General features: G+C 36.7%; 1 protein-coding gene across 4 annotated transcripts in view; it reads left to right on the forward strand.

Moving 5' to 3' along the window:
* CERKL (ceramide kinase like) overlaps nucleotides 1-26,208 on the forward strand; it is a 138,769-nt gene that overhangs the window by 36,431 nt on the left and 76,130 nt on the right. For 3 of the 4 annotated variants that reach the window (XM_059166866.1, XM_059166864.1, XM_059166865.1), the window contains exon 2: nucleotides 6,649-6,888. The exons of the other annotated variant lie outside the window; for it this stretch is intronic. In XM_059166866.1, coding sequence (XP_059022849.1) covers nucleotides 6,649-6,888 — 240 coding nt within the window. The remainder of the gene's footprint in view (nucleotides 1-6,648; nucleotides 6,889-26,208) is intronic. 4 annotated transcript variants of the gene reach the window in all.

The following is a 26,208-nucleotide window of genomic DNA, read 5'->3' on the forward strand; positions in this document are numbered from 1 at the left end:
AAGTTGCATTTAAAATACATGCCCCAAAGTTTTTTTGTTTTGTTTTGTTTTTGTTAACTCATCTTGTAACATGCTGTCTGCCTGTGTTCGGTTGTACATGGAAATGTGGCTTTTGCATCCAGAAAAAATTTGCTTTTATTTGTGGTGGAAATTGGTTGTATTATAACAGAGGTAGGTGGCATGGGGATTCAAGCAGTTCTTCTCTGGATGAAAATTTAAGCAGAGATACAGGACCACATTTTTTGTTTAGCATTTATAAATTTATAAGTAGTTTATATATAAAAAGCAGTATTTTTCTGGTTGATAGGGAGAATAAAATGAGTCAGAATCTTGGTAAGGTATTACTACAAAAGGGTATAGAGAAGTGGTCAGTTTTATAGACCTATAGCAATAGTCTTCTCTCTCTGAGGGGTCCCCCGCCCCCCTTTAATCTTGTTTCTCATAAATGTTTGTGTATTCCAAGTGTGTCCCAAAGAGTAAGTGTTTTTGAGTGGGGATCAGGGAGACACAATAACCTTGGATTTTTCAGTTTATCCTATCAGATGATCTCCAGAACCTTCAGCCTTCCCTGGGGAGTTAGCCTCAGGGCTTTCCACCTAGAAACCTGAGGAACCTTTGGCCTTCGCTCTCTTTCAAGTCTGGGAAGCCAGTGTTGTGCTGCCCCACAGAGCCAGCTGGTCCACTGCTGCTCGTATCTTAAGAACTTCAAAAACAAAGACCTAGAAAAGCACCACCTAATCTAGTATCTGATTAGTCTGATTAAACAATAGTTAGGCAGTTCCAAGCCTTTAAATAGTTTAAATTCAAGTTCACAGAATTCTAACAAGTTTTATTCCCAAAGACCATATTCAGAATGAAAACAGTTTTCTGTAAAGCAGTAATACTAGACACATCTTCAAGTGTTAGGAAACAACTATATTCAGAATTAAATGAATCCCATTTTAGAAAATTGGGCAGATTTACTTATGTAAATGATCAGCATTGCAGAAATAACCAGAAATTCTACGTAGGAAACTGGTACCTGAGAGATCGGTATAGCTGCTGAGGAAAATAAGGATAAGGAACATTCATCTATTGTCAAGAAATTTGTTAGATGTCGTTGTTGTTTTAATTAATTAATTAATTAATTAATTTGACAGAGGTCACAAGTAGAGAGGCGGGCAGAGGGAAAGGGGGAAGCAGGCTCCCCACTGAGCAGCCCACTGTGGGGCTTGATCCCAGGACCCTGAGATCATGACCCCAGCCAAAAGCAGAGGTCATTGAGTCACCCCGACGTCCTGGTAAATGTTTTATTCAAGGATCAATTGCCCTTCTTTTCCTTCCAAATTAAAGGGAAGCGTTTTCCCTGAACCTTTAGGTCTTTCTTTTAGTCTCTTCTCTTCACTTCAGCAAGTAAAAACCCTGAGTTTGAATCTGGACGAAAGCAGAGAAAGAGATGAGAAGCCTGAGTAAGGAGAGCAGGAACTAAGCATCAGTGTTACAGAAGTTCTCAGAACATTCACTCTGCCCTCCTGGCCGCTGCAGTCCCACTTCCTGTTTCTCTGACGGTCCCCTCAGTCTGATCACGTACTACTCTGTTAATGGATACATTCGTTGTCTTGCTGGTAGAGACATCATGATGGTTTGCCCAGTGTTTTAGGTTCGACTGGATTTAAAAAACAGATCTAGAGGGTCAGATGAGAACTTGTTTACTTGAAGAAGGCGTTTATGTCGGCCTATAGGGCCATATGTGGCATATAGCACATGCTCAGTAAATGTTAGCTACCCTTTTTAGGGAATGGAATTTTTAAAAAACAAGTAACATTAAGGAACTATTTAAAGATGAGCAAAGGAAATCATCTTCTTCAATTGATAACAGAAGTATTCTCATTGTAGAAAAATCAGAAATTCATATACGCAAACGAAATCACAATCTATTTCAAGTTTTCATATATTTTCATATATTACACATACATGATGTATTCAGTAAATAAATACAAAACAGTAATGGCAATGTGCTCTGCTATTTTAGATACTTTTCTAGTCTGATTTCTACATTTTAATGGATGAATAGCATTTTATTATATGAGTAGATTTTACAGAACCAAAATTCTGTTATTCATTTAGTTAGTTTCTAAGTTTCACTCAATTCTAGGGGAAGGATTCTTTTAGCTAAATTGTGCGTATTATTTATTCCCTTAGGTTAGTTTCCTGAAAGTAAATTGTTGGACCAAAAATAGGTGCATGTTAAGGCATTTTTCCTTTTCTACATTTTAAAAAATTATAAAAGTAATGCTGATTATGGAGAGGGAAGTTATGAAGATTTACAGGAAAAAATTAATCTCCTACTCCTTCATATTTGTCTTTAATAGGACAAATTGTTGTGTGTTCTCTACTGGAGTTTGTTTTTCCTTCTTAATGAAAGTGAGATTAAATTCCTCTGACTACTACTTTGCTTTTGCTCTCTTTCTTCATACCTCTTGCCGTGAATGTCTCTAGAGTTCTAACTTGCTCATTTATGAGCTGTACAAAACTATGATCCAACCATTCTCCTATTGAAGAACAGGAACATTGCTTTAAATATTTCTGCTATTATAAACACTGCTGCAATTAACATTTTGAAATCTTTTGATACATATTTCCAACTTGTTCTCCAGCAGTTACCATTTTTGCATGCCCACCAGCTCTGGGATTGGTTGCTTTTACCAGCACCATTGTGAAGCAGGATTTTTGATCTTGTGCCAATCTAAAAGGCAAAAACTGGTATCTTGTTGTTTTAATTTGCATTTCTTTGATTACTAATTAGATTGAACTTTCTCATATGTCTATTGGTCAATTTGCATTTCTTCTTTTGTGAAATGCCTGCTTGGGTCTTTTATATACTTTGCCACTGAAGTGTTTTGTTTCTTGATTAAATAGATTATTTAACTGTCGTATGTTGCAGATATTTCTGCCTGGTTGGCTTCTGCTTGTGACATCTATGTATGGTTCTTTAGGTCTCTATAGGCGATGGAATAATTTTTTTCTTTCTTTATTAAAGTATATTTAAGATACTGTTATATTAGTTTCAGGTCTGCATTGGATAATTTTTATGTTAAATATCTCAGTCTCTGTATGTCTGCCTTTACTGTCACTCTTAGGACTTTACTAATTTATGGTTATATAAAGTTTTTTCTAATCTAGAAAAACTGGTCCATATTATGAAATAGGGTTCTATTTTTTTCCTTTTCAAAAAATTAACCCATTCTAAATAACCTTTTACTGAATATTTCCCACTGAGCTTAGATGCCACCATTATCACATTAGTGACTTTTTAAATGTACACAAGTTTCTTTGAACCATTCTTTTATCTATTCCTAGATGTTTTAATTATTACAGCTTTACAAAATATCAATATCTGATGAGGCATATACTCCCCCCATTACTGTACATTTAAAACATTTCTTCATTGATATAATACATTTATTCCAAGAAGATTTGCAAATCATTTGATTGGTTTCCTTGCCCCTTACATTAAAGAAAATACCATGGAGATTTTGACTGGAATGCCACTTATAGCATTATAAGTGGTTACTTAATAATGAGAATATGCATGGAAAAAAATGTAATCTCAAAACTTAATAGCTCTTCATTTATTCTGTTCTTTGTTTCTCAGTATGTTTGGAATAGCATTTGGAATAGCAAGTCCAGAATCATTTTGCTGAATTTATTCCTAGGTAAAATATGTTAATTGGCAAGGGATCTATCTCTTTATTCCCGTTCTGCCCTCTTCCTGGGTATTGAAATATTTGTAACCAGCTTCCTTACTGGGTATTCTTATTAGATCTAGTGATTTTAAGTGGATTCTTGTGGGTTTTGCAAACATATTGTGATATCATCTGTAAAAAGCTATGATTTTAGCCCCCCTTCTGTCCCTTTCACCACCAAATTTTATTTGTTTTTCTTTCACATAGTATTGACCAGATGTCCAGAATAATTGGGAATAATAAGGGTGATAATAAGTATTCCTATACTGTTTCCAGAAATTCTTCTGGTATTTACTACTAAGTTTGATGTTGGTTGTTGGTTTAGAATCTTTAAATTTTCAATTTGCAAGAAGCTTTAAATTAGAATAGTCCTTGAATTGTTTATTGCCAAAGTAAAATACACACAGGGTAAATAATTCAAATTATAATATAGGTCTTCTAGTGAAAAGAGGATTTTATTTCATCCTTTCCATTTTTTTGGTTTCCTTTCATCCTTCCTTGGAACACTTACTTATTGTATGTTATTCTAGATTAAAAAAAATTAAATTTGTGTAAGAGACAAGGTCATAATCAATATTATGAGATTAGCCTGGAAGGAGCACCTTTGACAAGCCTGCTTCCTTCATCCTTGAAGGTAGTGGAAAGATGTAAGATCTCTTTGTTCCCCCCAGGTGTTGTAGAGACCCTGGCCACATGTCTCTGGCTGACAGTAGAAGTTACCAAACGCAGACTTGAAGCCTGAACTTTCTAAGGAAATGATAGGCCCAACAAATTGACTTAGGGTTCATCTGACCCCACCACCATAAATACTGAGAAAAGGGCTTGTTTCTTTTTCCATGCTTTGTGTGCTTTATGAACCATCGGATGTAATTTGCAGAATGGTTGGGAGAGACGCACTCAGAATACAGGGAAGCAACTTCCCAAAGCACCTGAAAGTCCTTGCTCCACTGGACAATGCCAGTGGAGTCTGTGAAAGGATGCAGGAAGCTGAGAGAGGGCCTTGTGTGGCTACTGGGCGCTACTGTTGTCTCTGCAGCTGCTTCTCTTGACTTTTTTCCTCTGGATCATTTTTTTTCCTGCTTTCTTAAATGCACTGCGATTTTTTTTTTTTTAAAGATATATTTGAGAGCAGGTACAAGTGCAAGGGGGAGGGGGCAGAGGGAGAGAATCAGCAAGCAGACTCCCTACTGAATGCAGAACCTGACGTGGGGCTCAGTCTCATGACCCATGAGATCATGACCTGAGCTCAAACAGCCGGATGCTGAACTGACTGAGCCATGCAGGCACCCCATGCATGCAGTGGGTTTTTTTTTCTTACGATTTTTTTTTGTTTGAGAGAGAGAGAGAGAGTGCATGAGCTGGGGGTTGCGGGGTGAGGGGCAGAGGAGAGGGAGAAGCAGATTCCCACTGAGCACGGAGCTCCATGTGGGGCTGGATCCCAGGACCCTGAGATCATGACCTGAGCCAAAGGCAGAGGCTTTAACCCACTGAGCCACCCAGGTGCCCCTGCTTTTTTGATTGAGTGATCTTTGATCAAATGAAAGAGATTGTGAATTTTGCTGTGTAAAGTTGGTGGCTACTTTTATATGCCTATAATCATCTTGGTCTTTATTCTAGGATGTAGTTAAGTTACTCGGAAACAATTTAATCCTCTTGAGGTTTGCTTTTAAACTTTGTTAGGTGGAATCAGAGCGACATTTGGTTAGCTCACTAAGGAGGCCATACTCTCCCAAGTTCTCTCCTCAGTGGCTCATAAATTTCCATATTCTTCTGCTTAGGCAGATGGGAGTGCCTGTGTGATCTCTGAGCGTTGTTTTCTCTAATCCTTAGGGTAGTTCTCTCCCCGTGGCTTCCCACCTATGTCATATATACTCAGCTGAAGATTCAAGGAGGACCTCTGCAGAATTCACTTTCCTGCAACTTTCTCCTCTCCAGTAACTGGCTTAGTGAACTTAGTCATTGTGGCTTTCCTGGTCTCTTCATTCCTGCTTCACCCATGAAGACAACCACACTCCACCAAGGGCTCTCTACTTACATGGAGGCCTGGTAACGGTCTCCAGGCAGTAGCCTGGGGCAGTCCTGTGGCTCCTGCGTTTGCCTTCTCTCAGGGACCACTGGCCTGGACTACTTCCATGTTTCGTGTATCCCGCACACTCTTTTAGTGTGCTAAAGGGTGTCTGGACACCCTTTTAGTGTCCAGAAAGTGATTCTGTGTTGGCCAGGTGGAAATTTTAGAAGTACTCTTTGAAAGTATAAAACACTTCTTCTTTGAGAGTCTGTTAAATGGTCTGTTAAAGTCTGTTAAATGGTCTTTTGCTACAAAACATGTTTTCTGACCTGTGGTTAAACATGGCCAGTAAAATTTCATGGCACTCTAAAATATAGTCTGACTGTGGTAATATTCAGGTGGGTCGATCTTTCTAGACTGGCAGGGATTCACAGTGTTTCATACAGGAATTTTGCTCTGCTTCCTTTTTACATGTTTTACTTTACCTGGAATGTGTTTATCATTTTGCTTACACTTTGCCTTTTGTAATTCTTATAAATTCACTTCTGTTAGTGAATTCTCTTTTTCCCTTTATTTTTCCTGTCCTTATGAGGGCCAAGGAGTCTCTTGCATAATGCTAACTTTCTATTACTGAAATGTTGCTTTAAGTTCTTGAAATTCTTCTGTTGAATATCTTCAAGTTTTGAATGGGCTGGGCCTTGTGTAACAGGGATTCAATGCCGTTTTTCCCTTTTTTTATTCTTGGGAAAATAGACTCAATTTTTCTTCTTTTCCCTCCCCAGCTCACATAGGGATTGACATAAAACATGATCAGTAAAATTAGACATGATAAAGATTTTGTGGATTTTCACTTCTTGTTATTCATACATAGAAGATACGGACACAATGGTTTTGATTGGAATTTTTTTTTTCCAGGTGACTCGAAATATGATCAATGTAAAGAAGAATTTATTGAAGTCAAGGACATATTCTCTGTCAAACTGAAAAGACGTTATTCTGCTAAGCAGCAGGGAAATGGTACTTTACTAGGTATCACTCTCTTCATTTGCTTGAAAAAGGAACAAAATAAACTAAAAGATTCTACACTTGATCTTATTAATTTAAGTGAAGACCACTGTGATGTATGGTTTAAACAATTCAAGAAAATTTTGGCAGGTAAGTACTCCTCATGGGGAATTTTTAATGAGTTTAGTTTACTTGCTGTAGGTTATTAATCTGAACCTGATACTGTATTTGTGAGTACAGCAGTTCTTGATTATGTGAAGATAGTTTGTTTTTTTCCTAGGTAACTGAGTTTTTTATCATGAAAATTGAATTTTGTTATCTACTTTTTCTATATCAATTTTAATGATCATGTTTTTTTTTCCCCCTTCATTCTGTTGATGTGGTATTACATTGATTTTGGTATGTTGAGCCATCCTTGCATTCCAGAAATAAATCCCACTTGGTCATAGTATATAATCCTTTTAATATGTCACTGAACTTGATTTGCTGATATTTTGTTGAGGGTTTTTATATCAATATTCATAAGTGATATTGGTGTGTAGTTTTGTTTCTGTTTTGTTTTTGTTTTGTTTTGTTTTTCTTGTATCTTTTATCTGGGTTTTGGTGTCTGGGTAATGCTAGTCTTAGAGAATGAGTTGGGCAGTAACTCTCTTGAATGATCACTTCCATGAAGAAGCTTTAATAATCTGAAATAATAGTTCTTAAGTAATTTAGTTCAGTTGAATTGTTTTTGAAACTGTATTTTTCTATTCCTGTCTCTTGAACTTCTATTAGAATTATTTTCCTTCCACGTATGTACTGATGGCAAGTGCATATATGAATAATATGACTTGAGGATAACAGTTTGTCTTTATAAGGGTTGATTTTTCTAAAAGTTAAGCTCCAGAGGACAAAGAATATATGTACTAAAATATTATCTCATAATGAATTTAGTGTTTCTGAAATTTCTAAATGGCATTTGTATTTTATATGCTAAATAAAATGCATGAGTAGACATATGCAATTTAGATTTCTAGAACATATCTAGTAAAATATAATCAAATTGAGTTTCAAGATTGATTTTTTTTTTCTCCTGCACTTGTAAATCTTTTTTCCTTTTCAGCCCATTTCTTTCTTTTTGCCATTTGGATCAGACAGAGTAGAGACAGCTGATGTAGTTGATGATGCAGTTTGGTTTAAGGTGACACAGGGCAGAGAGAGGTGCCAGAGGTAGAGTAGCCACATGGTGATGTTAGAAAGTTGCAGGCCAGGCATCATTGATCAAGAAGACCAAGGACCCACATTGACCAAAGGCAACCAACTGACAAGGTTATGCCCATAAACAAGGAGCTGAAGTGACATATTAAAAATAAGAGACCCTGTTACTAAGGTGCCCGTGCTTCCTTGTTAGTACCCCTGGGACTTTCAAGGAGAGCTGATCCTTTCAAGAAGGCAAGAAAATCGCCTAGGTGACTCAGTAGGTTAAGCTGTTGCTTTCGGCTCAGGTCATGATCTCAGGGTCCTGGGATCGAGTCCCACATCGGGATCTCTGCTCAGCAGGGAGCCTGCTTCCCCCTTTCTCTCTGCCTGCCTCTCTGCCTCCTTGTGATCTCTCTCTGTCAAATAAATAAAATATTAAAAGAAAAAAAAAGACAGGAAAATGACAGTGGGCATAGTAGAGTTCATGTCTCTGGAAACATGGTGAATATATATATATATTTAATTAAATATTTAATTAAATATATATATATTAAATATATATATATATATATCTAAAAGCATTCCACTTTTTTTTTTTTTTATTTTTTTTATTTTTTATTTTTTATAAACATATATTTTTTATATACATATATTTTTATCCCCAGGTCTGTGAATCACCAGGTTTACACACTTCACAGCACTCACCAAATCACATACCCTCCCCAATGTCCATAATCCCACCCCCTTCTCCCCAACCCCCTCCCCCCGGCAACCCTCAGTTTGTTTTGTGAGATTAAGAGTCACTTATGGTTTGTCTCCCTCCCAATCCCATCTTGTTTCATTTATTCTTCTACCCACTTAAGCCTCCATGTTGCATCACCACTTCCTCATATCAGGGAGATCATATGATAGTTGTCTTTCTCTGCTTGACTTATTTCGCTAAGCATGATACGCTCTAGTTCCATCCATGTTGTTGCAAATGGCAAGATTTCATTTCTTTTGATGGCTGCATAGTATTCCATTGTGTATATATACCACATCTTCTTGATCCATTCATCTGTTGATGGACATCTAGGTTCTTTCCATAGTTTGGCTATTGTGGACATTGCTGCTATAAACATTCGGGTGCATGTGTCCCTTTGGATCACTACATTTGTATCTTTAGGGTAAATACCCAATAGTGCAATTGCTGGGTCATAGGGCAGTTCTATTTTCAACATTTTGAGGAACCTCCATGCTGTTTTCCAGAGTGGCTGCACCAGCTTGCATTCCCACCAACAGTGTAGGAGGGTTCCCCTTTCTCCGCATCCTCGCCAGCATCTGTCATTTCCTGACTTGTTGATTTTAGCCATTCTGACTGGTGTGAGGTGATATCTCATTGTGGTTTTGATTTGTATTTCCCTGATGCCAAGTGATATGGAGCACTTTTTCATGTGTCTGTTGGCCATCTGGATGTCTTCTTTGCAGAAATGTCTGTTCATGTCTTCTGCCCATTTCTTGATTGGATTATTTGTTCTTTGGGTGTTGAGTTTGCTAAGTTCTTTATAGATTCTGGACACTAGTCCTTTATCTGATATGTCGTTTGCAAATATCTTCTCCCATTCTGTCAGTTGTCTTTTGATTTTGTTAACTGTTTCCTTTGCTGTGCAAAAGCTTTTGATCTTGATGAAATCCCAGTAGTTCATTTTTTCCCTTGCTTCCCTTGCCTTTTGCGTTGTTCCTAGGAAGATGTTGCTGCGGCAGAGGTCGAAGAGGTTGCTGCCCGTGTTCTCCTCAAGGATTTTGATGGATTCCTTTCGTACATTGAGGTCCTTCATCCATTTTGAGTCTATTTTTGTGTGTGGTGTAAGGAAATGTTCCAATTTCATTTTTCTGCATGTGGCTGTCCAATTTTCCCAGCACCATTTATTGAAAAGGCTGTCTTTTTTCCATTGGACATTCTTTCCTGCTTTGTCGAAGATTAGTTGACCATAGAGTTGAGGGTCTATTTCTGGGCTCTCTATTCTGTTCCATTGATCTATGTGTCTGTTTTTGTGCCAGTACCATGCTGTCTTGATGATGACAGCTTTGTAATAGAGCTTGAAGTCCGGAATTGTGATGCCACCAACGTTGGCTTTCTTTTTCAATATCCCTTTGGCTATTCGAGGTCTTTTCTGGTTCCATATAAATTTTAGAATTATTTGTTCCATTTCTTTGAAAAAGATGGATGGTACTTTGATAGGAATTGCATTAAATGTGTAGATTGCTTTAGGTAGCATAGACATTTTCACAATATTTATTCTTCCAATCCAGGAGCATGGAACATTTTTCCATTTCTTTGTGTCTTCCTCAATTTCTTTCATGAGTACTTTATAGTTTTCTGAGTATAGATTCTGTGTCTCTTTGGTTAGGTTTATTCCTAGGTATCTTATGGTTTTGGATGCAATTGTAAATGGGATTGACTCCTTAATATCTCTTTCTTCTGTCTTGCTGTTGGTGTAGAGAAATGCAACTGATTTCTGTGCATTGATTTTATATCCTGAAACTGTTCCAAAAAATAGAAATGGAAGGAAAACTTCCAAACTCATTTTATGAGGCCAGCATCACCTTGATCCCAAAACCAGACAAGGATCCCACCAAAAAAGAGAGCTATAGACCGATATCCTTGATGAACACAGATGCGAAAATACTCAACAAAATACTAGCCAATCGGATTCAACAGTACATTAAAAAGATTATTCACCACGACCAAGTGGGATTTATTCCAGGGCTGCAAGGTTGGTTCAACATCCGCAAATCAGTCAATGTGATACAACACATCAATAAAAGTAAGAACAAGAACCATATGATACTCTCAATAGATGCTGAAAAAGCATTTGACAAAGTACAACATCCCTTCCTGATCAAAACTCTTCAAAGTGTAGGGATAGAGGGCACATACCTCAATATCATCAAAGCCATCTATGAAAAACCCACCGCAAATATCATTCTCAATGGAGAAAAACTGAAAGCTTTTCCGCTAAGGTCAGGAACACGGCAGGGATGTCCATTATCACCACTGCTATTCAACATCGTACTAGAGGTCCTAGCCTCAGCAATCAGACAACAAAAGGAAATTAAAGGCATCCAAATCGGCAAAGAAGAAGTCAAATTATCACTCTTCGCAGATGATATGATACTATATGTGGAAAACCCAAAAGACTCCACTCCAAAACTGCTAGAACTTATACAGGAATTCAGTAAAGTGTCAGGATATAAAAGCATTCCACTTTAACAGTGGGTCTTTTACAGTGTTTTATTTTAAATTTATGTGAGAAGAAATTCTAAAAAGTTGAAGTAAAATTAAAAAAATTAGTAAGTTCAGTTGAATTAAATTGCTTTGGGCAGGTACTCATGTTACTTGTGTTCTATAAAATAAGAAGGCCATTGGATTGGGAGAGGCAAAGCTCTTCCTTTCACTGAGGGCTTGAGAAAATTTTCTCCCATGGGGCTTGTGAAGGGCTGGCAGAGTGACTGCAGAGGCAACTTGCTTGCATCTATCTCACCCATAAAATCAATAATAAGTAAGCAGAGGACATCATAACAAAGCTCAATTTAGTAAAAGCAATTTTATGGGCATATTGGGGCTTATCTAAAGAAAACAGACCACATGTACACAAAACAAAAAACACTGCCAAGATATTTTTCCAGCTTAATGAATGATGTTTTTGGTTTGGTCTAGGATCAAATCTAGAAAAATTACAGAGATGAATAAATTTATGTATCTTTTAGGATGCAATCTTCAGGGAGTGTTACTTTGTGTAACTTTGATAAGAGTTGGAAGAAAAAACTAAAAAAAAAAAATAGAACAAAACCCAGTTTGATATGAGTTGGAGATTATAAAATATATGAGGTCATATTCTCTGGCAAATTTCCTGCAGAACAGTGATTTTGCTGATTCAGACAAATAGACTGACAGTTCAAATCACCCAATGTGAACAACTAAAACAGGGTTGAAACCATCTAATAGAATGAAGGAACTTAACCATGATGGTCTGGATGAATGACTTTGCCCCCAAGTAACCTTAGAAGTCTTATAGGAGTAGTCAATTCCTCCTCATCTCCATGCTCCTCAGAGACAGTCCTGTGTTGATTTCATGATATATGAATTATAACAATATGTAAACAATATGTAAACAAATGAATGTTTACAGCTCCAAATCTCTACCAAACTTTATATTATACCAATATTCCCTTTTAAGGTTGCAGTTTTAGAAAATTTTTCTTGTTATTATTATTTTTTACTTGCAAATCTATGTAATGCACATGTTCATTAAAGTGCCTGTCAACTGAGAGGTCAGCATGATTGGTTCAAGCCTCACTCCAGAAGTGCATGTGTCTTTCTTGAGGGAAATATGGTGATTATCTTCCAGCTCTGATTTGCAGAGTTGGGTCTATCTGTGGATTTTCCTCCTGTCTCATATTTCACTCTCCCTGTTCTATGCTATACTGTACTGTATCAGGACTGGCTGATGGTGATTGCTGATTTCCATTTTTTTAAAATCCCTACCCAAGGAATTTGTGTTTGTACCAGACTTGAATGAATTTTAGGGCAAGGGTAGATGAGGGCAATACATACAAATGTACATCATAAAAATATAGATGACTTATGTTTGATTATTAGACATTACTATTTTAAGTCCCTAAACCTTGCTTTTAACTGGTTCTGTGGCAAAACCAGATTTAAAAAAATATATATTTTTGAATGGGCTCATTTTGAATGAATGTCTTTAATCAGGAACTGGAGTTTTCTTCCCGCCAGTCTTCTACATCTTCCCCAGACCCCCCTTTTTAATTCTGTGAAGATGAATGTGAAGAAAACATTAAAAGCCTCAGCTGGTTTTTCCTTTAGTCTAATTCATCTTACAATTAGAATTATAGTATATTTGGATACTAAGGATTATTTTAAAATATGCATACTTCTATTTTGAACTGGAGCAATGAATAAGATTTGATGAATTTTTGAGGAAAGAATTGGTCAACACTAGAAAGAGGAAAAAACCAACTCCCAAATACTTGAAGTTTTAAGACATAGATAAAAAGTGGCCAGATTAAAGTTTGTATTTATATTTGCATTTATAAGAAGGGAGTCTTAAAACACTTTCAATTTTTGTTTGAAAATAAGTCCTTTTACTATTCAGGTGTTTTTTTTTAAACACCGTTGAACACAGTATCTTTTTAAATTTTTAGTAATAGAAAAGTCACCATAACTTTATTGGCTAACAGACAATATTAGGTTTATTCATCCAACACATGTTTTGTATCAGGCCCTGTGTTAATTTCTGAGAATACAGAAATGAATGAGATGTATGCCTGTGTGGAGAACTCTTGCTCTGGGAGACAGAGAAGAAAATATGTATTATAAATGTGTTAAGGGCCACAAAGGAAATATAAACAGACCAATAGGGAGCATAAACATTGATCATTGATTCAGAAATTAAAAATCTTTAAAAAATGCCGTTGAATAAGGCTGGTATATAGTTGCTGATAAGCTTCATATATAGTTACTGTGGTGAAAGTAATTTAATAGTATTTTTTATACCTGTGATACAAAGATAAACATGCACAACATTTAAATACAGCATGTGGGTACACCGGACATGTTAATTTTTATTCAATTAGGGTGTGACCCAGTCTCTGCATATTTGGGTTTCCTAGAAATGGTGAATTGCAAGCTTCTCTGGACCCAGAGCAAACCTCTTCTTTAGAAACCATAACATATATTTTAAAGCATATTCATAAGCTTTTTTCCCCCTTTCTTTTGTGGGGGGGGGAGTAGGGGAGAGAGAAAAGGGACAGAGGAAATCTTAAGTTAATTAAGTTAATTAAGAGAACCCTAAATATGCTCCATGCCCAGCACAGAGTCTAATGCTGGGCAGGATCCCATGCTCCTGAGATTATGGCCTGAGCCAAAATCAAGAGCCAGCCACTTAACTGACTGAGCCACCCACGTGCCCCCATATTCAGAGGCTTTCTGACAGATACCCTACAGAAGAGAATAAAACAAAGTACCCCTCACGTGATGTTCAGGGTCACTCAGACCTGAACGAGATTACAGGAATGAACTGGTTGATCTCCAGTGGAGGACTTAGCAGAAGGTTGAAGACGTTAGGACAAAGATGAAAAAAAAAAATATTCTGAAGTCTCATGCCCAAGTAACTTGGAGAAGGTAATGTCCTGAAGAGACAACAATGAATTCAGAAGTCTGGTTGATTTGAAGGAAAGATGTTCTGTTCAAGACACATTTGGAATATATTACAGAATCCTCTTGGAGATGTTGAGTATGCTGGTGTTTTGAGAGGAAAACATGAGGAGGTAAAGTAGAGTTGATGTAATGGGCATGATGAAAGCTTGTAAGAAAGTAATAAGGAGTTAAAAAAAAAAAAAGCAGAGGGCTAAATACAGAATCTTGGGTGATACTCATATATTAAAATAGAGAAAGGGTGCCTGGGTAGCTCAGTTGGTTAAGCATCTGACTCTTGAGTTTGGCTTAGGTCATGATCTCGGGGTCTTGAGATGAGCCTCTAGTTGGGCTCCAAGCTAGGTGTGGAGCCTGCTTAAGATTCTCATGCTCCCTCTGCCACCCCTCCTCCCCCCAACCCCCACTGGCTCATGCATGCTCTCTCTTTCTTAAAAAAAGGGGGGGTGGTGGTGAGGAGGTAGTGAGCAGAGAAGACAAAAGCCAGAACAACAACAAAACAAGCATGGTCTAAAAAACAAAAACGAACCTATTCTAAAATAGGACCATTGAATTTTGTTGTTGTATTTGGGTTTTGTTAATTTACTTGTAAAATTTAATAGTTACCCAGACACAGTTAACAGAGGCATTTTTAGCACATATCTGGTTGACTGTTACTTCTGATACTACATTTTTCCATTTTATTTCTAAGTGCTAATTTCATGAAGTAGGCAAATATAAATAAGCCATATTTAATTGAGTACATCTTGCTTTTGTAATGTAACAACCTGCTCTCTATTTCAACAGCCTCTCTCAGTTTTCAGCTATGAAAAATAGAGAAAATGGAAAAATTACTTAATGCTTGTTTTTTATTCCTAAAAAGAATGATTTTCCCTTATTTCCCCCAAATGTCAAATCTGTTCCCTGTGGGATAATAATGTTGGTCTTCAGAGGATGCTCTCTTTGATAGCAAAAGCTAGGGCTTCCTAAAGCATTGATTTTGTTTAATATTTATGTTCTCTTCTGTAAGAAAATTATGGTGAAATATTTTTTTTAAAATCCAACCTATATCCATTATGCTATCATGAATCAGGCATAATTTTTCTTAACAGGAGAACAGAATGATAGCAAATTTTACTTGGATGTACTGCCAAATGATGTACTTATAAGGAATAATAAACTAAAGATCAACATTATAATGATTATTTAAAAATAAGCAGTTATATATCAAATGTATGATAGCTTCAGACATTTCATGGCGTACTATTTGAATTGGCAATACTTGTCTTCTTAGGGACAAGTTATTTTCTGCAAAGACATTATGTCTGAAATATGGATAATTTCTCTTTTGAAGCACTAAAAAATAATTTAAGATTGTTTTATGACCAGTTGAATAGAACATCAAAATTATGTCTTTCACTCTTGAATATGGTTTTACTATCAATATATATTAATATTATGTAGAAAACGATTAAATATGTATCAGATTATTTGCATGTAAATATCAAAATCCAGTCCCACTGGAAGTACTCTGTCCAATAAAAGTCATATGATGTCGGCTTCCTGTAGTGGTTTCAAACTGAGCTCTGGAGGGTCACCACCCCAATCCCCAGGACCTGCCTCCTGGGTGGGAGTCCACTGCACCTGTCACTCACTCTTGGGCAAGTGTAGCTCCTAATTTAGGTGTTTTATATAATTCAGATGGGACTGAATAAGTCTTTGTTTGAAGTAAAGCATTGGGAAGTCTCTGATTCAGTTATCCCTGGGGATGATAACCTCATAGTATTTCGAACCTGTCATGCATGTTCTTTTTTGCTGACTGCTGGGCACACAAAGACCTGATGTCTTTGAGCTACCAGAATGTACACTCACTATGGCAACCATAGACTTGGAACTCTCAGAGACTGCCCATGTAATTTTATTCTTTTTAGTACAAGTTACTTATTAAATATACACTTTAATGTATTTTTTTCTTTTTATAAATTTATATATTGCTTACAACTCAATTTGCAGATAGGGAAAATATATTTTATCAAATCGAAGACTGAAATTGAGTTTAAAAAATTTACTTCAAAGTTTTAGAATTTTTTTTCTTTCTTGAACTTTTTGTTGCTTTCTAGCTGGACCTTCAGAGAAAAATACTGAAATTAAACTAGTTTCTATTAAATTAGTAATTATTAGTAGTACTACGTAGCTCTTCAAAGGATATTAACATATTAAAAATCTTTTTGAACCAATCTCCAATTCCATCAAATTTCTAACTGAAAATGTAAATGTATGGAAACATTGGACTCATGCAAAATTTGCTTAATAACGTACAGGAAAAAGTACTATTTATTTTGAACCAGTTTGACATTTTGAGTTATTGTTTCATTCCAGCAATTAGTAGTGTAAAAAAAAAAAAATCACTGTGAACAAGAGTCCCCAGACATTACAAACTTGAACAGGAGACACCCCCCCCCCCCGCGCCAAGAATTCATATGCTAGAACAAGCAGAGAATATGAAATAAGTACATTAAAAATTATTTTAAAATATTAGGGGTACTTGGGTGGCTCAGTCTGTTAAACATCTGAGTCTATATTTTTAAGATTTTATTTTTTTGACAGAGAGTGAGCACGGGCAGGGGAAGCAATAGGGGGAGAGGGAGAATCAGGGTCCCCCCGGAGCAGAGAGCCCAACGTGGGGCTTGATCCCAGGACTCCAGGTTGATGACCTGAGCTGAAGGCAGACACTTAACCAACTGAGCCAGCAAGGTGCCCCAAGTGTCTGACTCTTGATTTTTGACTCAGGTTGTGATTTTTCAGGATTGTGAGATAGGTCCCCATGTTGGATCCATACCTCGTATGGAGCCTGCTTAAGATTCTCTCCCTGTGCCCCTCCCTACCTCTAAAACAAGAAAAAATTAAAAACATGAAAGAATGCATGTTTTTATTCAATTCTATTCAATTGCAAGGCTGTCATAGAAAAGAATAGCATTTTTGCTATGGCATGTATTTATGAATCTCATTTTTTAAAAAAGTTCCTTCTTCTTAGGACTTTGCTATTCCTGATTCTGAGAATTCAGAGGTTCTGATTAAATTTGTCTCAGTAATTCAAGCTTCAGTGTTCTTATGGTCCTTGAGGTTTTAATGTGTTGTCAGGGCCAAAGACCACAGATGTCAAAGATCTGAACAGCAGTTTGGTTTAATGAACATATGTAAAACTCTGTACTCCACACTTACAAAGGTACCTTTCCAGGGATTAATTATAGTTATAGTCTTATTCTTGCTTTGTTAAATATTCTTAAAGGTTAGCCAATACCTATTCCTGAGTCATATAAGATTATCACTTCTTTTCCATGACTTTTACCTTGGGATTGGTTCACAAGAGCCTAATAAAGACTGACAGGCATGCCAAGAGTTTCTCTTGCCCCCTGAAGTTTCTTTCCTACTAGCATCAGCTCTAATTCATAACCATTACTCCTTCAGCTGAAGGCAAGTTAGAATTAGTTCTAAGGGAGCTCATAATGTTGTTTGTACTTGGCATGAGTGACACAGGACCATCTTCCCAAGAGCTGCTTATTGGCCTCTGTAGCATTTTCATCCTAAGGGAGGAATATGTTTTTGCATGTAATTGACTATAATTATATTTTAAAACAACTAATTGGTATTTTATAGGAGAAAATTATATCCCTGCTGCAATCATTGACAGAGTATCTTGAGAATAGGAGTTAAGAGGTATATTCTCAGGTTGTTTCTGATATAGTTCAAATTCTTATGCTAGATTAAAGTCCTTTTGTCTATGCCTTTTGTATATAATTAAATTCCTTCTCTGGAGAAAACATTTAGGTATGCTTTGTCACATTTTACCATGTGTTATATTCAAAGGCTAAATGAGAATTTCTTTAAATATTTCCAGTAATATGTTACAGAAAGTTTTCATGCTGTTAAGTAAATTAGTTAACATTTCTTCCTTCACTAGATTATAAAGAAGTCATTATTTTAAAATTTTAAATCTTAATGATAGTTTCTGACATTTATTAAGCATTTGTTATGTGCCACTTTTATAAGTAATTTTTATTAATTATCTCATTAAATCCTCATGGTGTCAAGAACTACAAATATGTTCTCATGTTAAAAGGGGAATATTAAAGGGTGCCTGGGTGGCTCAGTGGGTTAAGCCGCTGCCTTCGGCTCAGGTCATGATCTCAGGGTCCTGGGATCGAGTCCCACATCGGGCTCTCTGCTCAGCAGGGAGCCTGCTTCCTCTTCTCTCTCTGCCTGCCTCTCTGCCTACTTGTGATCTCTGTCTATCAAATAAATAAATAAAATCTTAAAAAAAAAGGGGAATATTAAGAGTTTTGTTTGAGGTTTGAGGAATTAAAAGAATGCATGACAGCAAATAGTATAATTAAATTTTTAATATACTCATTATCTCTTGGTTTATACATGAGAAAACTAAGGCTTAAAATAATTTAAAATTTTTCTATTCTGAGGTTAAAGAGCTAATACGTGGTGGAGGAGCTGGGAACAAATCCAGATCTGTCTGATTCCCTAACATGAACCCTTAACTAATGTGTTATCACCTCTCAGGTCTGTGGTAGAGTCTACAGTTCTTAAGTGTATTTTATTTACTGTACAATTTAGACTCTGTCCTGGAAAAAAGAAAGGACTTTAAATCCTTTTCTTTATTTCTTTTTTTTTTAATTTTTAAGATTTTATTTATTTCTTTGAGAGAGGGAGAGAACATGGGAAGAGGGGGAAGATCAGAGGGAGAAGCAGACTCCCCGCTGAGCAGGGAGCCCAATGCAGGACTTGATCCTGGGACCCCAGGATCATTATCTGAGCTGAAGGTAGTCGCCCTAACCAACTGAGCCACCCAGGCACCCTTTTCTTAAAAGAAATGTGGTATATCGTCTTGTTTGAAGATTCTCACTGTATAATATCCCCCACCCCCACCCCAACCAAGCATTACGAATCAGGCATCTAGATTGGAGTTCTAATGCTTGCCCCCAACAGTTAGGGTGAGCAGTGACATTATAATGCACTTCTTAGTCCTAAAAAAGAATTCCTCCTCATGATTGTCACCATTATTGTGGTTTCTCAGATGCCTTGAAAGGGATCTGGCATGCACCTATGAAAAAGATAGCAGTTCTTTTTTTTCTTTTTTATTAAAGGAATTTTACAACGTATATAAAAATAATGGTTTGTGTCTAATTTCTAGGCTTTATGTTTAGAGTTTGATAAGTGAATCACAAATGCTGTAAGCCTAACATGAGAGATTAAAAGTTGCATCAGTACTTAGATGAGAGTATAATGAATTGTCACTTAACAACTTTTTCACTGGAAAGAAATGAGGTAAAGAAGTAATAAAGCAGCATCCTCACAGTATGCATAAGTAGGAAGTACATAATATTTCATATTAAATGACAAATTATTATTAAGCCCCCTGGCATTCATTAGACTACCATTAATGCTAATGGAATTGTGTGTTATTTATATCGATATTATGTGCAACTCCAGGAATTGTAATCTTGTATGAATGTTTGTTGCTGTTTGAGGCAGGTGGGTGGATATTTGCGAAGGCTACACGTTATTTATATCGATATTATGTGCAACTCCAGGAATTGTAATCTTGTATGAATGTTTGTTGCTGTTTGAGGCAGGTGGGTGGATATTTGCGAAGGCTACACGCTGAAACATGATGATGGTATTTTCAAATCAACCATTTTTTTTGCCCTTATCGTCCTTAAAGAGAAACACCTATTTTCTGTTTTTTTTTTCTTTGAAAAATTACCTTAAATGGAAATGTGCGAAATTTGAAAAAGTGTACTCTTCTGTTTCTACTAGTTAGATACCCGTAGTTAGTTCTCTAATAAAAAGAAGAGAGGTGGGCACAAACAAGTGAAGCCTATTGGTGTGCTTGGCTTCCTGGGCTATCTGGGACATTCAGTGTCAGGCCAAGTTCTCTTGTACCACAGTGCTTTCCTGCTTGCTGCTGCCTAAGTGGCAAAGATTACTTATCTGTTTCTCTCATCTTGTTTGCCCAGTGAAGTCCCATTTGCACTCAAGTGGTGTAGCCAGCAAAGCCTCTGCAAAGCTGAGCCACATAGCAAAATCAGGCACTTGTCTCTTTCCGGTTTGGTAGCACTTCTCATACCTCTGATAGAACGAGTCGTTGCTTCCATTCTAATTCTTGGCATATGTAGGTGATACCTTATTAGACTGTAAGCTCTTCTGAGCACAGATTTTTTAAGCATGTGGAATTGGGATTCCCAGATTGTAAGTACTCCATAAATGTTTGTTATGTTACAAATGTTTGCCTAACTCAGTAAATGTTGGTGAAGTGAGCTGAATATATTGCTTCTCTGGTATGTGTTCGGCATTGTCCCAGATGCTTTTAACATAAGGCAACTCATTTAGTCTTGATCTGCAACACACTGATCATGGTCAAGACTTTTTAAATCCCTGCAGATAGCTAAGGAAACAACTCTGAGGGATTAATTGACTTGCACTGGGTCACACAGTTTTAAAGGGGTGGAATAACATTCAAACCCATGTTGTTCCAAGTCAGAAATCCACCAGTTTTTCACTATCCTCCTACTGCCTCCCCAAAGAAAGATTTAAAATCTTTTGGTTTAAAAGAGTAGTCTTGGTTTCTTAAAAGGCAAAGTGTAACAGACTGTGCCATATATTTGAAACTAAATATATTATTGTCAAGAATGTGTATTTTAAAAGTCTGTGATAGGGGGCACCTGGGTGGCGCAGTGGGTTAAAGCCTCTGCTTTCAGCTTGGGGCATGGTCTCAGGGTCCTGGGATCGAGCACTGCGTCGGGCTTTTTGCTCGGCGGGGAGCCTGCTTCTGCCTGCCTCTCTGCCTGCTTGTGATCTCTCTCTCTGTCAAATAAATAAATAAAATCTTAAAAACAAAATAGAACAAAAACTGTGGTAGTACCGGGAGGGATGACATCATGGGCCATGTAGGTTGAGTAACTTCTAGAAGATGAGAATCTGATAAAATTGCTCTGCTGGGAAAGCCAGGTAATACCGAAACTTGATCTTGGCAAAGGAGAGGCCCCTGTGCAATCTAAGGGGAGGGGCTTTCCCATTCCCCAAGTTTGGAGCAGCAAGACTGGAAGGTTGAAAACAATCTGACAGGATACATGCCCAACATTTACTAGGAATTTTCTTCCAGGACGTGCTGTTCTTCATTCAAAAGTGTCTATGATATCAAAAATATTTCCATTCTGCTCTGCATAAAGACTTTCAAGTTCAAACTCCACAAGTTTTGAAACTTAAACTGCTTACCATGGATACTCTTCAATCTGTCAGGAATAGGGTGACAGTGTAGTCCTGATAGAACTGCTGGGTGGAAGGGATGATCTAAGATGGCAGCATGGCTGGCTCTTCTTTTTGTCCTCTTTTAACTTCAGTGAATGGAGAGTCTATCATTGCTGGGTTTATGAATGAGTCATTGGGATTTTTATTGACCAATGGGATTTTTATTTGGGTAGTCAAGGTTTGGTTCCTAGCCACTAACTTAGCTGTGTATTTTACTTCATAACTTCAATGAGCTTTTGAATTCCTAGCTGTAAAATCTAATGCCAACCTAGCTAGGTTAGTGCAATACTTAAATGTACAGTGTGTGCCAAACAGTGGGCACTCAATAAAGGATAACTGTTCTTATCACATAGCTTGCCAAGTTTTTGTTGAGCTTTTCTAGAATTTACATTCCCAAATCTTTTAGTCCTTCAAAAGTAAGTTTAAGCATCATCTTCTCAGAGGGGAAGGTGAGAGGGACTGTTAGTTCCCTATAGCATATATACTAAAATACAAATAGAATTTATCATTATTAGCATCATCGTATTTCACATATACCAACTAATGTTAATATCCACAATGTCCTTGAGACAGGGACTGTTATCATTACCATTTTTGAGATGGGGAAAACAAGACAGGTGGAAAGTTTGCACAAGGTCACATAACTGTAAAATTGTTAAATTTGGATACAGACATGGGCAGTTTGGCTCCCCAGCCCATGTTTTTAGCCCACAAGAGTATCACGATGCTGTAAAAGTTAGAAGGCCTATTCCGTAGTCAGTCATGTTGCTTCAAAGTAAATGTAATTTTAGCCTGGCGAACTATATTAGCTACTATTTTTGGTATATTGGTGGGATCCTGTTATCCTTGTAAGCCCTTCCCTGGCTGCATATCTAATTAGGGATCAAATATATAAAAATTCAAGAAGTGATAGATGTCAACGACATAGTTATTTACAGTTAATACATATCTGTGCCCCTTATGTTTAAGTGCTGCTTGGTTCTAAAATGTCATTCAATATTTGACTTTTAGTTAAAACCATAAGTCATATTAATGTTAGGCAACTGCTAAGATTTTCCTGTTGTTGACTAGGATAGCCAGAAACAGTAATGACTGAAATTGATCTGTCAATTTTAGATGTCAGACTCAGGAGGAAAAAAAATAAAGATGTTTCTGTCATGAAATTAGCTGAATCAAGAGAGAGAGGACCCTGATTTCTTGCATTGGTAGATACAAGTGCCTTGAACTAAATGAAGGAGCTAGGTTTAGCCAGAGAGAGAAGCAGTTCTCTTTTATGCAAATGGAATTTCCTCGGAGGCACAGAAAAGAAGACCTTTTAAGGAATTCTTTAAAGAGGGCTCCTGTATTCTTTCAATCTGTTTCCATTAATTTGGGAAGATTTCTTCATCTTTTGGCACAACAGGATATTCCAGGATTCTATCCGGTCCTGACTGCCCCAGCCCTGGGATCAGCTATTTCTGTAAGAAGTTGTGGTGCCTTTTGTTGGGGGGATGGTATTGCAGAACAGAAATCTAGCTGAGGGGTATGCACATTGTTATTAGGATGTCATAACTTCCCGGGTTTTGTAGCAGTAAAGCTAGGAAATACTGACTAGAAACAGGACTTTATATAGATGACCGTAATTCTAATATGATCCTGCTGTCTTCTTCCTTTTTTGTCTCCTTTCCCAATTTGTATCTCCTTCCTCCATAGGAAGAGCTCTGACTCCTAGCCGCTATACATTGTTCCACGTGCCCAATCATATGGTAGTCACAAAAGATTTTCAGAATAGCTGCAACCAAACCATTATGAAAAATAATTCTACCAAAATGAGTTCAAGATTTGTTGGCAGTTTTTTTTGTTTTTGTTTTTTGTCTCTTTTGGCCCCTTACACCAAAAAAAAAAAAAAAAAAAAAGGATTTTTTTTCTCTTCCTAGTAGTTGTTATTCATTTAACTCTATTCAGTTTTAGTTTGCTTTTTCCCCCCCTCCATCTTCATTGATTTAATTATATTTTTTTGATGTGTAGAACATAAACATGTTTCCAAAAGAAAAAACTCCTTCAATATCCTTTTCACCTCATCCCTCTTATAGATATCAATTCTGTTAGTTTCTAGTTTATCTTACAGTTCTTTTCGCAAAATTACCAGAACTATGGATTTTTAAAATTCCTTTCTTAAATAAAAAGTAACATAAAATATAAAGTCTTCTGTATTTTGCCTTTTTCACCTAACTACATATACTGAAAATCATTTCATAGCTCTTTTTTTTTTCTTGCTTTGTTGGGGCTTTTTGTTTTTATAAACACTATGGTGTGGTCTGTACCATACATTATTCATTACTTGTTCATGTTTGGGAATTTTGATTGTTGTTAATATCTACAGTCACAAAATCTGCAAGAAGTAATTTTGTATATATTGTATCTTGAAATTAACTTTATAGAAGTAGACTTCTGGGTTAAAGGGTAGAGGCATGTGTGTTTTACTAGATATTGGCAAGCTCCCTATCTTAGGGAACTTGTTTTTCATGTTTATCAGCAGTGTATGAAAGTGGCTTTCCTTACCAACATGTTGTGCTTTCATGCATTAGAAAATTTCCAGTGGTATTGGTGAGAAATAATGTGTTAATATAGTTTGAATTTGCATTTTTGAAAGTTAGGAATAAAGTTGAACATCTTTTCATATGTCTAAGGGCCATTTTACCTATCTTGTGAATTGTCTTCATATCATATGCCTATTTTTCTATAATACTTTTGGTGTTTTTGCTCCTTAATTTTTAATTTTTAAAAGTTGTTTACATATAATATATATAAATCATATATATATTTTCTGTGATACATATTGCAAATATTTTTCTCCTAACACATAATTTGTTCCTTAACTTCTTAAAATTTTTTTAGAAGATTTTTTTTTTTTTGACAGAGAGAGAGACAGTGAAAGGGGGAACAAAGCAGGGGCAGTGGGAGAGGGAGAACCAGGCTCCCTGCTGAGCAAGGAGCCCAGTGTAAAGCTCCATCCCAGGACTCTGGGATCATGCTCTGAGCCAAAGGCAGCTGTTTAACCAACTGAGCCACCCAGGCACTCCTTTCCTTAACTTTTCTTATAGTGACTTTTGAGTCAAAGTTTTTGTTTTAAGATTTTTATGTTGTCAAATTTGTCACTGTTTTTCTTAATTACTTCTTGTATTTGAGTCCTCGTAAATAGCCTTTCTTTATACCAGGTTATAGAAAACATCATTCATGTTTTCTTCTAGTACTTGTGAGTTTAATTTTAGATCTCTAATTTATTTGGGGTTTATTTTGTATGTAGTGTAAGGTATGGACCTTACTTTTTCTCCCAAATAACCCCACAGTTGTCCTAACACCATGTACTAAAAAGTCTTTGTTCCAGAGTTTTGAGATACCACTTTTATCATATACCAAATTTCTGTATGTATGTGAGTTTTTTTTTTTTTTTTTCTATCCCACTGGGTCTGTCTATTCATGTGCCAGTGCTTATTTGAAAGAGATTTTGCCGTATTTTTCATTATTTGATAGGACTAGTTCTTCTCATAGACCTCCCCACCCCACCTTCTCCAGGGTTTCTCCCTATTTTTGCAGGTTAATTTTCAGATAACTGCATTAGTATGAGCTTGTCTAGATTTGGAAAATAAAATCTAAATAAAATTTGGTATTTTAAGGAGAGCACATTACATTTATAGATAAACTTAGGAAGCGCTGACATCTTGGACTAGAGCTTGTGTAGCAAAATTTGCTTCAGTCGGGTGCCATAATCTCCCAGAAACAAAGTCCTAAATCAGTATCATTTTGATGGAGAGTATCCCTTAGATATTGTTTCCCCCTCCGTTTTCTTATACTGAATTGTTAGGCTTTTGGAAACACACATTATTATAATGTATAATACAAGGTTAATTTTATGTAAATTTCAGGCTCCTGAAATTTCGCTGGGCGCATCTGCACTCTTGTTGTAAAAATACATTTTTAGCAAGAACCCTGCTAAGTCTGTTTAATTGGACCCCCCCTCAGCCCACACCTGATGACCCTTAATATCTGGTCAGATTCCTCGTTCTCCATCTGATATCTGATCCCCTGGTGTGTCTTCAGCAAGAATTCTGTTAAGTGGGTTGAAGTCAGAATCCGCTTCACTTCCCATGTTTCCTCTTAATAACTTTGTGTCCAATTGACCCCACCCTGCTCCTTGGCTGTGAGTTTCCAGGTTTTCATGTTGAATATATGGAGGTCCCTCTCCTCAGTTGGAACAGTTCTGAATAAAATCTGTATTTACCACTTTACTGGTCAGCTCAGGTTTTTCTTGGACAACACATATTTTAGTACATGAAATTTTTCAAGAATCTTTTTACAGAAACATATATTCTTGGAATACTAATGATTTTTTTTAAAGTCCTACAGATAATTAAAACTCTCTCAAAGGCACATTGACTAACTTATATGTAATCCAGAGACGATACACTGAAAAAACTTTCTAACTGATAAAATCATTGAATTAAAAAATGGGTTCATCATCACTAGCCTTCAGGGAGATTAAATTAAAACCACATTGAGATATCACCTTACACCAGTTAAAATGGCCAAAATTAACAAAACAGGAAACAATGTGTGTTGGAGAGGATGTGGAGAAAGGGGAACCCTCTTCCACTGTTGGTGGGAATGCAAGTTGGTGCAGCCTCTTTGGAGAACAGTGTGGAGATTCCTCAAGAAATTAAAAATAGAACTTCCCTATGACCCTGCCATTGCACTCCTGGGTATTTACCCCAAAGATACAGATGTTGTGAAAAGAA

Source organism: Mustela lutreola, chromosome 3 (assembly GCF_030435805.1).
Source record: "Mustela lutreola isolate mMusLut2 chromosome 3, mMusLut2.pri, whole genome shotgun sequence".
NCBI lineage: Eukaryota > Metazoa > Chordata > Mammalia > Carnivora > Mustelidae > Mustela > Mustela lutreola.